At 45.4% G+C, this 12,822-nt stretch overlaps 1 protein-coding gene across 2 annotated transcripts; it reads left to right on the top strand.

Annotated features, from left to right (window-relative positions):
- The first annotated feature begins 589 nt into the window (after nucleotides 1-589).
- On the top strand, nucleotides 590-12,807 carry pfas (phosphoribosylformylglycinamidine synthase). Of its 2 annotated transcripts, none has more exons than XM_047588358.1 (28): nucleotides 590-775; nucleotides 2,635-2,757; nucleotides 2,907-3,042; nucleotides 3,695-3,800; nucleotides 3,909-4,107; nucleotides 5,378-5,483; nucleotides 5,600-5,740; nucleotides 5,832-5,956; nucleotides 6,066-6,194; nucleotides 7,071-7,208; nucleotides 7,530-7,658; nucleotides 7,757-7,830; nucleotides 7,918-8,074; nucleotides 8,159-8,220; nucleotides 8,323-8,484; nucleotides 8,675-8,911; nucleotides 9,016-9,246; nucleotides 9,399-9,579; nucleotides 9,656-9,739; nucleotides 9,926-10,081; nucleotides 10,281-10,400; nucleotides 10,516-10,661; nucleotides 10,754-10,961; nucleotides 11,206-11,291; nucleotides 11,370-11,484; nucleotides 11,564-11,713; nucleotides 11,833-11,973; nucleotides 12,227-12,807. In XM_047588358.1, exons 2-28 carry the CDS (start codon nucleotides 2,637-2,639, stop codon nucleotides 12,538-12,540), a joined length of 3,954 nt encoding a protein of 1,317 aa, XP_047444314.1. In that variant the 5' UTR covers nucleotides 590-775; nucleotides 2,635-2,636; the 3' UTR covers nucleotides 12,541-12,807. The 2 variants fall into 2 exon arrangements, with proteins under 2 accessions (XP_047444314.1, XP_047444313.1); XM_047588357.1 differs by having other exon boundaries at nucleotides 591-775; nucleotides 11,200-11,291.
- The last annotated feature ends 15 nt before the right edge of the window (nucleotides 12,808-12,822 follow it).

Raw genomic sequence — 12,822 nt, 5'->3', positions numbered from 1 at the left:
CTGTGTGTGTGGTAACCTTTGTTTCAACACTGCCATCAAACCGTCTGCAGCCTCCTCCAGATATTTTCCCACAATAGATTAATGATGTAGCAAATCTTTCATTTGATGGAATCGCTCGTATTATAGATTTAGTTACATCCCAGCTGGATTCACCCCATGTTAAGTAAACGGAGTTTCACCATCCATCCTAGAAGACAAGGAGCCAGGGTATTAGTTTGATATTTCAATATCGGTTTGAAAGAAGTATAGAAAACCTTGTGCACATACTAAGGTTCATTGTATTTATTTGGTCTTGAAGCCTTATGTTAATATGTTGGCTCTTCAACACTGGAAACAACCCGTTAAATGTCCAAGTTCAAGGTTTTGCTGTAAAATAGTAAAAGATTCCCTCAAAAAACACTGCACTGAAAAGCACCTACAGTATATACATAAACGAAAACACATTATTAATGATTCGGTAATTACACCAATTGTGCAAAATTCACAAAATAGTAGAGTTTAGACGAGGAATATGTTGCAAGTTGAGTCCCAGCTACGTGGATGGAGCGACCAAAACTTCCTGATGTGTGATATGCGCATGCGTCGAGCGTTTGTAGCCGCTCACACGTGGGTGTATAGGTCCATCCATCCCGACCTTGTCCTGTGAGCGCAGCCCCCTCCTCCAGACCACTTCCAGTCCGCTCGAGGGCAGAAGAAGTTCTTGCAGGACTCCGGGGGCAAGCGGCTGCTCACTTTCTCATCCTCAACACAGAGTCAATCACTGACGTTGCTGCACGTAAGTTAGAAAACTTTTTTGCTAACTGTTTTAGCCGCATGGCTTCCTCGCAGCAACAGAGGAAACAACACATCGTCCCAGTTCCATGCTAACAGACAGTACATGTAACAGGGCACTAGATTTCACCAGTCTCGTAATGTCACTTTCACGACTCATTTAGACGTTTTATACACCGTGCTGGTGTGTATATTTGCGTATTTATTAAATCAGCATCCATAAGGAGGTGTGTGCTTGTGCTGGGCTTATAGTTTGCTCCATGTGGTCCATAAAGACTAACGTAAAGCTCCTGACCGTGCAGTGTGTGACCCGCAGTGTGCACACAATCAGTGTCAGGAGGCTTTCTTTCTCTCTTTCTCTCTCTCTCTCTCTCTCTCTCTTGTGTGTGTGTGTGCGTCTAGAGGTTGAAAGGGTTCAAACAGGTACATTTTTCGAGGCAGTGATTGACCCATTAAATAAGCACAGTTAAAAATCTAAGCCCTCTCAATCAGCTGCTTTCTGCCTGCATAATTTGGAAAGAGTGACATTACATCAGATCATGTTAAGTCTATGTTGCTGTGATAAAACTTCAGGCTTCTGCCACAATCAGAAACGGTTCACCCTCAGAGTATTTGTTTGGTAGTTTGTTTAGCATGTTGGAGAACTTGCCACAGTTGTTCTGCTTCACATTTAGAAAAATTAGCGAAAATGAGAAAGTTAAAAGCAAGTACTGCATGTCAAAGCACATAAATATAGATGGAAGTATTTACAGTTAGACAAAACAGTAATAAAACAGACAAGTACTATGTATGATGGAAGATCAGAAATAGTGCGTCATATACAAACAGTCTATATGAAAGGTTTGCTATAGTAAAGAACCAGCATTTTTTTGTTCTATTTCATATTTTTAAATTTCTTTTTTCCTGAATTCCGTGAACCTTAGTTACACCCATTTCATTTCATCGACATGCTGCAGAATGAATCCTGGTGTTGTGCGACAGACAAAAGCAAAACCATCTAAAACTCGGTTATTCATTTGCAAATTCAGCTGGGCCGAATTTTACCATCAAGAAGTAAGTTGTAGCGATAACATTTGTTTCCGGTCCTATTTGGCACATTACAAGTGCGTTTAAGGGAATAATAAAACCTTTTGCTACCCCAACCCAATGCACTTATGGTAAGTTATTGCTTTTTGAACTTCATGGCAAAATAAACAAGTATTTGTTGCTCCAGACAGGTTCAAAAAAATGATTTTTTATTGTCAGTTGTACGTGTCAGAGTTGAAAATGCCATACTTTAGACTGGGTATCCTGGCTCTTCACCTGTAGCCACACTTTGAGGCTAGCCGAGTGTTGCGTTCATGGCCTGAAACACTGTTGGAGTTTCTGAAGTCCAGTGAATTCACTTCCACATTTCAATTCAAATCAGGTGGGCTGGGCCACGCGGGGATGGTTCTGAGCTGCATGTGGCCCGCGGGCTGCTAATTGAATAGGCCTGATCTAAAGTGTCTAAAACGTTTCCACAGTGCTGTGTCTTATTTCAGAATAAATTGACATATCATGAGACATCTGCAGCATGTTGCATCGACAGATTATCTTGACCATAGAGATTTTTCCACCCATACTCAGCTGCAGGCTCTGCTCAGTGTCCTGCAGTCTGATTAATGGGTTGTCTTGACATGAACTGAGCTGGAGACAAAGTTCAGCCTCGGTGAGAAGATGTGACAGTTTACTTCTCTTTGGTTCATCAATACTGACATTTAGCCTCTGATAGAGGGACAAATCTGTAAATACAGTTGATCATACATGGAAAAATCAATTTCATTCATAAAGGATGCCTAAAGGACGCCATGATTGATTTCTCTTTGTCCGTCTCTCTGTCAGTCATGGCTGTAGTGAGGTTCTACAGTAACGAAGCTCTGAATGGACGAGCCTTACAGAGGGCAGCCAAGCTCTACCCACATCTGTCAGTCTCAGCTGAGCTGTGCTACAACGTGGAGCTGACAGGTGAGTGTGTAACATCTCGTCAGTTGATAACGAGAACATTAATTTAACGTGTTTGAGCTGTTGGCAGCTAAACAAGCCTTGAGGTTTTCTGTTGTCCGTTTAACCATTTTCTCCTCTTCTCTCTCATTTCTTCCTGATCTCTGCTGCAGGCAGCGGGAGTCTCAGTGCTGAACAGAAGGAGGTTCTCCTCTGGTTGTTTCGTCCCCCGCTGCAGGCAGAGCCTCTGTCTGAGAAACCCAGCCTCACCGAGGGCAGCGGGGAGACACTGGTGGAGATCGGACCCAGGTGCTACTTGCAGTTTAAGTCACTATTTGTACATATGGATGGATAAGCCCTCCGTGGCATCACGCATAGGTTTTAAAGCTCAATGCAGGGGGCTACAGCAGTTGCCATCTTGGCAGTGCTAATGTGTGACTCTTTTGGAACCAGCAAGGGGTTAAAGGAAAGATCCTTAAATGTCCAAAATGTTAACGGCTTAACCTTTGCATCAGCGAGGGCGTGAATATTGATCCTGATGAACATTCACTCAAAGTGCCATGAAACGCTGACCTCAGGAAACTCTCTGAAAAGAGAGAACATGGTCAGATATTAGCCAGACCCGAAGGACGCAGAGCAGGATGAAATGAGAATTTATGAATATAAATGTTCAGAGTGGTACGCACAAGGATGGAGAGCAGGTGGTGTACAGTGGTGTCTGGCTGCATATCACGCATACTAAAGTAGATACTTCTGCAACAGACCGTCTTTTCACATAAGCAGACGTTAAGGGGCAGATAACATGGAAAGATAAATGATAAGTTCCCACCCTCATCATTAATTTCAGGTATTTGTCATTCATTATTTTGCCTTTGCCTAATTGAGTGACACATTTTCTGGCTAATGAACCATAGAGATGTACTGTAAGGTAGACGCCAACACTTCTCCTTTACGTCCTCAGGTTGAACTTCTCTACCGCCTGGTCCACTAACGCCGTGTCCATCTGCCAGAGCGCCGGCCTCACTAACGTCACACGGGTGGAGCTGTCGCGCAGGTTTCTCATCAAGGTGAGAACGCAATCGCGCGCTAGAGAAAACCCTTTTAGGGGAGGCGCCGTTTCAAGATTGTCAGTTTATTTTCCCCTCTTTCATGTGATCCCCGTGCCTCCTCCTCAGCCCAAGAATGGAGAGGATGCGAAGAAGCTCAGCGGAGACGTAAAGCAGCTGACCGAGTGTCTGTATGACAACATGACGGAGTGCATCTACCCACATCCCATCACCTCCTTTGCTGTGGAAACCAAACCACAGCCTGTGTTCGAGGTGGACATCTTGGGGAAGGGTCGTGCAGCCTTGGAGGCAGCGAATGATGATTTGGGTAAAACTTTTTTTTTTTTCTCCCCTATAATTCTGCCTCTCAGCTTTTCCTTTTCTCACTGGGTTTCTCATTGTGTTTAATGTACTGTGACTCGTCTCTCCTTTCTTCCTCTCTTTATGCTTCTTTTCAGTCTTGCAGCTGTCTGTGAGTACACTGTGTGTGCCGGGGGAGGCGATAATGTCACATGATGCATGACATTATTACTTAGCTGCTCGTTAAAGTCACAGGACAGAGACGATGCTGCTGATTATCTTGCACGTGCGCGGCGTCTGTGTTGAGTGTGTGGTCTCCTTAACCACCTTGAGAGATGAAGGCTCAGTCTATCTCTTAACTGAAGACAGTGTTTCATGTCACCTGGCTGCTGGGAGTTTGAGGTCAGAGGTGAAACTATAATCTCAAAGTCGCTTTTGGTAACCTTCTGATTGGTCGGCTGAGCCCCCAAACAGAGGAATCATGCCATGGTTACCAGTGCCGTCATTTGACTAACAAATCCACCGTGTAAATGCAGCTAATGTTAGCCGCTGTGCTAACGTTGCCGTTGGAAAAGTTACAAGTCTTTTACCACACCCATCAACTGTGTCGAATTACCCCAAACCTGAATCTGAATCAGAATTACTTTATTGATCCCAAGGGGAAATTACTCACTACTGAACACGTCTACCGTCCCACCACATAATGAAAAGAAAACCCTGACAACTAACACCTAGGACCAGGTATATGTTATCATTTAATATTTTGTTTTTGCCTAATCAAGCAATATATTTTCTGCCTAGTGAACCATAATAAAGTACAGAGTGTTTGTTCACTGACTCCTCTATACATGGACGCGTTCCAGAGTGACACTAGTCGTCGTGTGCATACTTATGTTGAGCTTCATTAATATTCACTAGCAGCTCAAATAGATGACGGTCCTTTCAGTACGTAGTTTGTGTCCACCTGGTGAATTAAGGTGCTTGAATTTCCTGTGTAGTATTTCACACTCGTTTTATTTGCCCGCTCAAACAGTGTTTGATAAAAAGGGACTCGAATTGTTGTGGGTGGTGTGTACGCCGAGTTTGATGACCAATATGTAATAACACTTTAAGTTGTGTAAATGTATCTGTGTGTAAAGTTGTTTCAGACAGTTGTCGGGTGTGTGGCCACTTCTCACCGTGTCTCTGTGACTCATTTTGCTTGTACATGAAGTGCACATGTGTGGTGTTGAGTCTCCTCTTTCTGCCTTGTGGTTGTCTTTTGTAATCAGGATCTTTTTTTACTGTGCTTGACACAGGTTTGGCTTTCGACTCCTGGGATCTGGACTATTACACATCGCTGTTCCAGAGGATTAAAAGGAACCCTACCAGTGTGGAGTGTTTTGACTTGGCCCAGTCCAACAGGTGGGGGTTTCTGTGCAGAGAGCAGATTAGCAGGGTGTCTGTCTTTGCTCTGTAGTTTGTTTTTTCCTGCCGATTTTTTACTCTCCAATGATTTTCTTTGTACCTTGGCTTCCCAGTGAGCACAGCCGTCACTGGTTCTTCCGTGGGCGGATGGTGATCGATGGGCAAGAGCAGAAGGAGACTCTTTTCAGCCTCATAATGGACACTCAGCGGCACAGCAACCAGAACAACGTCATCAAGTTCTGCGACAACAGCAGGTGGTCGAGGAAACTGTGCAGCAACCAGATGCAGTGTGTGTTCCTGTTTCTCTTCATGCTAACTTGTCGTGAAATGTGTTTGTATCTCCAGTGGAATCAAAGGCACGGAGCTTGAATTTGTTTATCCAAAAGACCCCTGCCAAGCAAGCCCGTATGAGACACGGCGCTCTCTACGACATGTCATCTTCACTGCAGAGACGCACAACTTCCCAACTGGTCAGGAAATTATTAAATAAAATTGTGCTTAATTACATTTATGTCCATTTTTGCTCATTAGCTGTTTATCAAATAACAATGTATAGTCTTGTTTGAATGGACTTTTTAGGCGTCGCACCGTTCAGTGGCGCCACCACAGGGACTGGAGGTCGAATCAGAGATGTCCAGAGTGCTGGGCAAGGAGGCCACGTCATCGCTGGCACCGCAGGATACTGCTTCGGAAACCTGCACGTACCAGGTCAGACGCTGTACACCTGTATTATGGGTTGTATGATCTCGCTAATGCATGAGTGTGCCACAGTTGTTCGGATAAGTGGTCCTCGTGTTTCAGTTCAGTATCCTTAGCTGGCTTTTGGTTGCCTGTGGGCCCCTGCTCAGATTTACTGCTGAGGATTGTGTCCTAAGTTGTGGCTGTGAAAAAGCCAGAAATATATCTGGATTGGAGGCCGTGAAGACCTTTAAATGTAATCTATATTTCAAGCTTTACAGGTAATCAGGCTTAAACAAGAATCCTTGTAGTTTAGTTTCAGATGTACAGTTACATGTCCTGATTTTTGGTTACAGGCGATTGCATTGAAAGCAATAAGCATATAACATATAAAAAGCTAAATTTTAGAGATATATGGCATCTCTGAAAATATTACTTAGTCAACAAAACATGATTCGATGGAGCCCCTAAAGGGACATGGGGGAAAAATAAATGATAACAGTAAACAGAAGAGAAAATAATGCTTACGAGATTCAGATTTCGGGGCTCCGTATGATTCTAAGGTATTTTTCTTCAAACTTAAACTCCTGTCAAATCACAAAAAACACACTTGCAATGATCTACATGGAGCCAGCAGGTGGCACAATTTACTGCGTGTTGAATGGAGATGAAGAACATAAATATTGACATTGGGTTATTCAAGGTGATTTCAATCTGTGTCATCAGCAAAATGAGTGGAAAAAGCACCATGTTTACAAAGGAGTTGCTCAATGGGGAGTTTGTGCAGGAACAAAAATATAAATTAAAAAAAAAGGCCCCTTAATGAAACCCTGAGGCACACCTCATCAAACAAGCAAATGAGGTCATGAGTTAGACTGACTGAAATAGATTTTTGCTCCTCTCCAGGTTACATTCTCCCGTGGGAGTTTGAAGGAGAGGGATGGGAGTATCCTTCCAGCTTCGCTCCTCCGCTGCAGGTTGCCATCGAGGCCAGTGACGGAGCGTCAGACTACGGAAACAAGTTTGGAGAACCCGTCCTGTCAGGTTAGAAAACCTACCACTACTCATAACTTAACAGTTTAAAAAAAAAAAAAAAAAAAAACAGAACAGACAACCCAGCTGATCAACACATAAAACAAGGATGTACATCTTACACTAATATTAGCAGAGGAAAATAAAACAATCTTGCCAAAAGTCTTTTTATTTGGACTCTTTAGTTACCAAAAACAAATGATTGACCTTTGGCTTCAGAGTGGAGGCTGTGTTGTGACATAGACCTCAGGAAATATGCCATTTTTTTATAAGGCAACTGTTTGACTTAATATTAATCTCTCTGCACTGCTGTTAAATTTACCACCCACTTAGGTTTCGCTCGTTCCTTCGGCATGAGGCTACCTAATGGAGAGCGGCGGGAGTGGATTAAGCCGATCATGTTCAGTGGAGGTCTCGGCTCTATTGAAGACACACATGTGAAGAAAGAGGAGGCGGAGCCTGGTAATGCAGTGTGTGAAACGAGTAATCAATCCAGAAGCTGTATTTACACATACCAGGATCAATGACTCACAGGGCCCCTCTGCGGTACTTGTCAATAGGAATGGAGGTGGTGAAGATCGGAGGGCCCGTGTACAGGATCGGTGTGGGAGGAGGAGCGGCCTCCTCTGTTCAAGTATGGACACTGCTGTAAATCACACTGGGACCAACACTCACCCAGCGCAGGCGGTTTTTGAATATTTAAGCACATTTCTGCTTGTAGGTCCAAGGGGACAACTCCAGTGACCGGGATCTGGGGGCAGTCCAGAGGGGAGATGCTGAGATGGAGCAGAAGATGAATCGGGCTCTCAGGGCATGTCTGGAAAGAAAGAACGGGAACCCAATCTGCAGCATACACGATCAGGGGGCAGGAGGAAATGGTACAAAACTGTTTTTATAAATTTTTGTGATGTATGTAAAGCGTAGAAAGACATTAAGACATAATGCGTTCTTTTCATCATCAGGTAATGTGCTCAAGGAGCTCAGTGAGCCAGCAGGAGGCGTCATCTACTGCAGTAGATTCAAGGTAATGTGCACATGAACACAGCTGGTTTTCATATTTAAAAAGGAATTTCTTTTCTACTGGAGATAAATGTCTTTGATTCTGCATTTTGTGTCTTTTGTGTAGAAAGGTGACCCCACATTGAGTGTGATGGAGCTGTGGGGGGCAGAGTATCAAGAGAGCAATGCCCTTCTGCTGCGTCCATCAGACAGGTCCTTCCTGGAGAGGGTGTGTCAGAGAGAGAAGTGTCCTGTTGACTTTGTGGGGAGCATCACAGGAGACGGCAAGGCACGTTTCAGCCTGGCTCAAGTCGATAACAGCACATCCACTGTACCAATCGATATACTTTAATGAGCAGTAGTCGCTGGCTGGGACATACTGCTAAACAACATCAAGTATCACGCTGTCCAAATCCAGATCAGCATCAGTGTTTGTTTGTTTTTTAATGTATTTATTTCATTCTTCATTTCCCATGCAGATTGTGCTGGTTGATGATGTGGGGGCCGGTGGCGAACAGACAGACAGGGGGCGTCACCCTGTCGACCTGCAGCTGGAGTGGGTTCTGGGGAAGATGCCACAGAAGGAGTTTAAGATGGAGCGTCTGGCCTCGACCCATCAGCCACTGACTCTTCCTGCTGGGCTGACAGTCAAAGATGCTCTTGAAAGAGTTTTACGTTTACCTGCTGTGGCATCAAAGCGCTACCTGACCAACAAGGTGTGCGTCACATCCCTGCCTTACACAGTCTCTGTCTTTAGACATAAATTTGTGCAGACACTATGCGACTCTCCGTGTCTTCCCTCCCTCCCTCCCTCCATCAGGTGGACCGGTCTGTGACTGGGCTAGTTGCCCAGCAACAGTGCGTCGGCCCCCTTCACACCCCATTGGCCGACGTGGCTGTTGTTGCTCTGTCACCATTTGGCCTGGAGGGAGCAGCAACAGCCATCGGGGAGCAGCCAATTAAAGGGCTGGTCTGTCCTGCAGCCGGGGCTCGCATGGCTGTTGGAGAGGCTCTGACCAATCTGGTGTTTGCCAGAGTCACGGCGCTGAAGGTGAGGAGTTCACGAGTTCACGTTTAAATGGATTCCATATTCTGTGCTTGCTGAGGTAGCAACATTGTAGGCTATGTATTTTTCTTGGTTTAAATTATCCCACGTTGCACATGATCATTTCTTTGTGTTGTTTTCTTGGTTGTGTGTTTTAGGATGTGAAGTGCAGTGGTAACTGGATGTGGGCTGCCAAGCTGCCTGGTGAGGGGACAACCCTGTGGGAGGCCTGCAAAGCCATGTGTGAGGTCATGGGTCAGCTGGGAGTGGCTGTCGATGGAGGCAAGGACTCTCTGAGTATGGCTGCTAGAGTGGGGAAAGAGACAGTCAAAGCTCCAGGTACTCTCACTGTCTGGTGTGCGGACGCGTGTGTGCGCAGTATGTGTGTGTGTAGTTAAACTTTCTTCTGTTTCAGGTGCTCTGGTTATTTCAGCATATGCTGTATGTCCTGACATCACTGCCACTGTGACGCCTGATCTGGAGGATCCAGATGGCAAAGGTATGATGCACAAGTTAACTCGTACACAAACGGTGCCTCAAACGGGATTTTAAAAAAAAACAAAAGCATGTATCTATGACTCATGTTTTTTTGGAAAGAAAGTTGAGTTTTTCTGTTCATCCTCCTCACCACACGCATCCTCAGCAACAGACTGCCTGTCTCTGACCTTTTGTCTTGTGTCTGCAGGCGTGTTGTTGTGGGTTCCTCTCAGTCCAGGCCGTCATCGGCTCGGAGGCTCTGCCCTGGCTCAGTGCTACAGCCAGCTGGGAGACTGCTCCCCTGACCTGGACCAGCCAGAACTATTGAGCGCCTGCTTCAACACCACTCAGGAACTCATACGAGGTCAGTTTGTGTGAGTAGGGAAGGGTACAACTTGCCCCAAGACAAGTAATACTGTACTTTGATTCAGGGGGCAAATTTTATTCTGCTTGTTTTTATAGTTCACAGCTACAGCTTTGTTCTGCGATGAGACAGCCACCTAGTGGCTCTACAGGCTAGTGTAGTCTGAAAGAAAATGGAAGATTATTTTCTGTTCCCTCAGAAAATCTCCTGAGTGCAGGACATGACATCAGCGATGGAGGCCTCATCTCCTGCCTGCTAGAGATGGCGTTCGCAGGAAACCGTGGAATTGCCGTAGAGTTGTCATCACAAGGAGCTGGAGGTCAGTGAGTTACTGTGTTATTTGGTTTTGGTTCCTGGTAGTTCACTCTTAGAGGTGATGAACCGTGCAGCTGTGATTACAAACTCCTGTTTTGTTTTTGCTTTGGTCTGTACAGTCATGCAGCTGTTGTTCAGCGAGGAGCTGGGTTTGGTTCTGGAGGTTTCACACTCTGATTTAGAAACTGTGTGCCAGAGATACAGCGATGCAGGTTTGCAGTGCTGTCGCATCGGCACGGTCTGTGGCTTTGGACCAGAGGCTGTGGTGAGACGTGGACCTCAGCCGTTTGCCTTCATCTGTTGTCCGTTAGTCTTCCATGGTCCCCTGATTCTATAATTCTCTCATTTGTTTTTCAGGTCAGTGTCCATGTGGATGGACAGGAGGTGCTGAGAGAGCTGTTGCCTAATCTCAGAGCTCTTTGGGAGGAAACCAGTTTCCAGCTGGAGCGCCTCCAAGCCAACGAGCTCTGTGTTAAGCAGGAAGAGGAGGGGCTGGCTCGGAGGACACAGCCGCACTTCAAACTGACCTTTGACCCTTCAGAAGCACCAAGTATCAGCCACATTTGTAAGACTGAACAGGATCAATACCATTCGCAGTCATGTATTGTGTTCAAGAGCTGTCACCAATGACTTATTTTTATTATGATTTAATCTGTCCATTAGATTAATTCATCAAACTATTCTGTTGTCTAACAATAAGACTTAAAGTAAAGTCTAAAGTCCTGATATTTTCTCTGCTGTTTACTGTTAAATAGGGATTTTTTTATTTTTTATCTGATCTCTGAAATGTTTCGTCACTTCAGCTGCAGGGCAGCCTCGCGTAGCCGTGATCCGAGAGGAGGGCAGTAACGGAGATCGAGAGATGTCCGTTTCTCTGTATATGGCTGGCTTTGAGGTCATTAATGAGAGAATATTTGTTGATCAACTCTGCCCTGTTTATGTTCAGGTTTTAACCCTTTCTTAATGTGTGTAGGTTTGGGATGTCACTATGCAGGACCTGTGCTCTGGCTCTCTGACCCTGGAGCCTTTTAAAGCTGTCGTGTTTGTCGGGGGATTCAGCTACGCAGATGTCCTGGGGTCAGCTAAAGGTAAATAAACCGGCATATACCCAAGGACTGCCTTGCGGCTTTATTTTTCTTGTGTAATGTCATGTTTTTTTTCTTGAAGGCTGGGCTGCTACTGTTGCCTACAATCCCAAAGCCAAGGCTGAATTTGATCGCTTCCGGCAGCGAGACGACACATTGAGTCTGGGTGTGTGCAACGGCTGTCAGCTGCTCGCCCTGCTGGGCTGGGTGGGGGAGAGTGAGGATGGAGCAGGTACTGTATATTATAATCCTGTTGTTGAAGCTGAATAAAGTAGTTTAGAAATAAGAAGAGAAGGCTAAGAAAATTGCATTTAATTTGCTCTGTTTTTTTTTTTTTTCTTTTCCCTGTAGAATCTGAAGTGGTGCTGACCCATAATAAGTCTGGCAGGTTTGAGTCTCGGTTTGTCAGTGTTGGGATCCAGGCGTCCCCGTCTATCTGGCTCAGAGGCATGGAGGGCTCTGCTCTGGGAGTCTGGGTGGCACATGGAGAAGGTAATGTCAGGACCACATCAGATCTGATCATGTAGTAGTTTGTAAATATTTATAAACGCGTGTGTCTAGTTTCGCTCATATCTACCCACTTACATTTACTGTCACTGACAAGGAAAAGGTTATTCAACAAGAAAGAATTTAACTTGCATAACTGAGTTGGTTCCTGCTGACTAAAGAGTCACTGGCCTCGGTGTTCTGTAATCCACAGCTGTGTTTGACATTGATTTTCCCCTCCGCCCCCTCCCTTCTGCAGGCCTGATGCAATTCCGCAGCTCCCGTTCCCAGGACCTGATTATTTCTGGAGGACTCGCTCCCCTCCGTTACCTCGACGACCAGGGTTGTCCTACTGAGGAGTACCCCCTGAACCCAAACGGCTCCCCGCAGGGAATTGCAGGGCTCTGCTCCAGGGACGGAAGACACCTGGCCATGATGCCCCACCCGGAGCGCTGCACGCTGGGCTGGCAGTGGCCGTGGGCGCCGAGGGACTTCAGGTCTTCTCTGACGCCTTCACCCTGGCTACACATGTTCAAGAACGCAGCTGCCTGGTGCAGCAACACTGAGACATAGTAGCTGTTTTACATGTGTTTAAGTCATGTCAACTCAAACTGTAAGGCCTGTTTACATTGTGCCATACCTCTTTGTACTAATGTGGTGCTACTGCTAATGGTTGACTTCAAGACTATCACTCGATACATTCCTCAGATTTAACCCACTCGCCAGTCACTGTATAGTTGACAAAACTGCACTACTCAGCTGACAGTAGAATTGTTACTTTTCTGAAACTGAACTGGAAGCGGAACTGAACTTGCTAATAAATAAATGACTAAAACAGAAGGTGTGATGTGAAAC

The sequence above is a fragment of the Mugil cephalus genome, chromosome 6 (assembly GCF_022458985.1).
Source record: "Mugil cephalus isolate CIBA_MC_2020 chromosome 6, CIBA_Mcephalus_1.1, whole genome shotgun sequence".
NCBI lineage: Eukaryota > Metazoa > Chordata > Actinopteri > Mugiliformes > Mugilidae > Mugil > Mugil cephalus.
This window is presented reverse-complemented; position numbering and strand designations above follow the sequence as displayed.

Excerpts from the sequence above, each read along its gene's own strand:
- pfas (XM_047588357.1), top strand. The coding sequence starts at position 2,637 with ATGGCTGTAGTGAGGTTCTACAGTAACGAAGCTCTGAATGGACGAGCC. Across the intron at positions 2,758-2,906 it reads CTACAACGTGGAGCTGACAG|GCAGCGGGAGTCTCAGTGCT; the intron begins GTGAGTGTGTAA and ends TCTCTGCTGCAG. Across the intron at positions 11,714-11,832 it reads GGAGAGTGAGGATGGAGCAG|AATCTGAAGTGGTGCTGACC; the intron begins GTACTGTATATT and ends TTTTCCCTGTAG.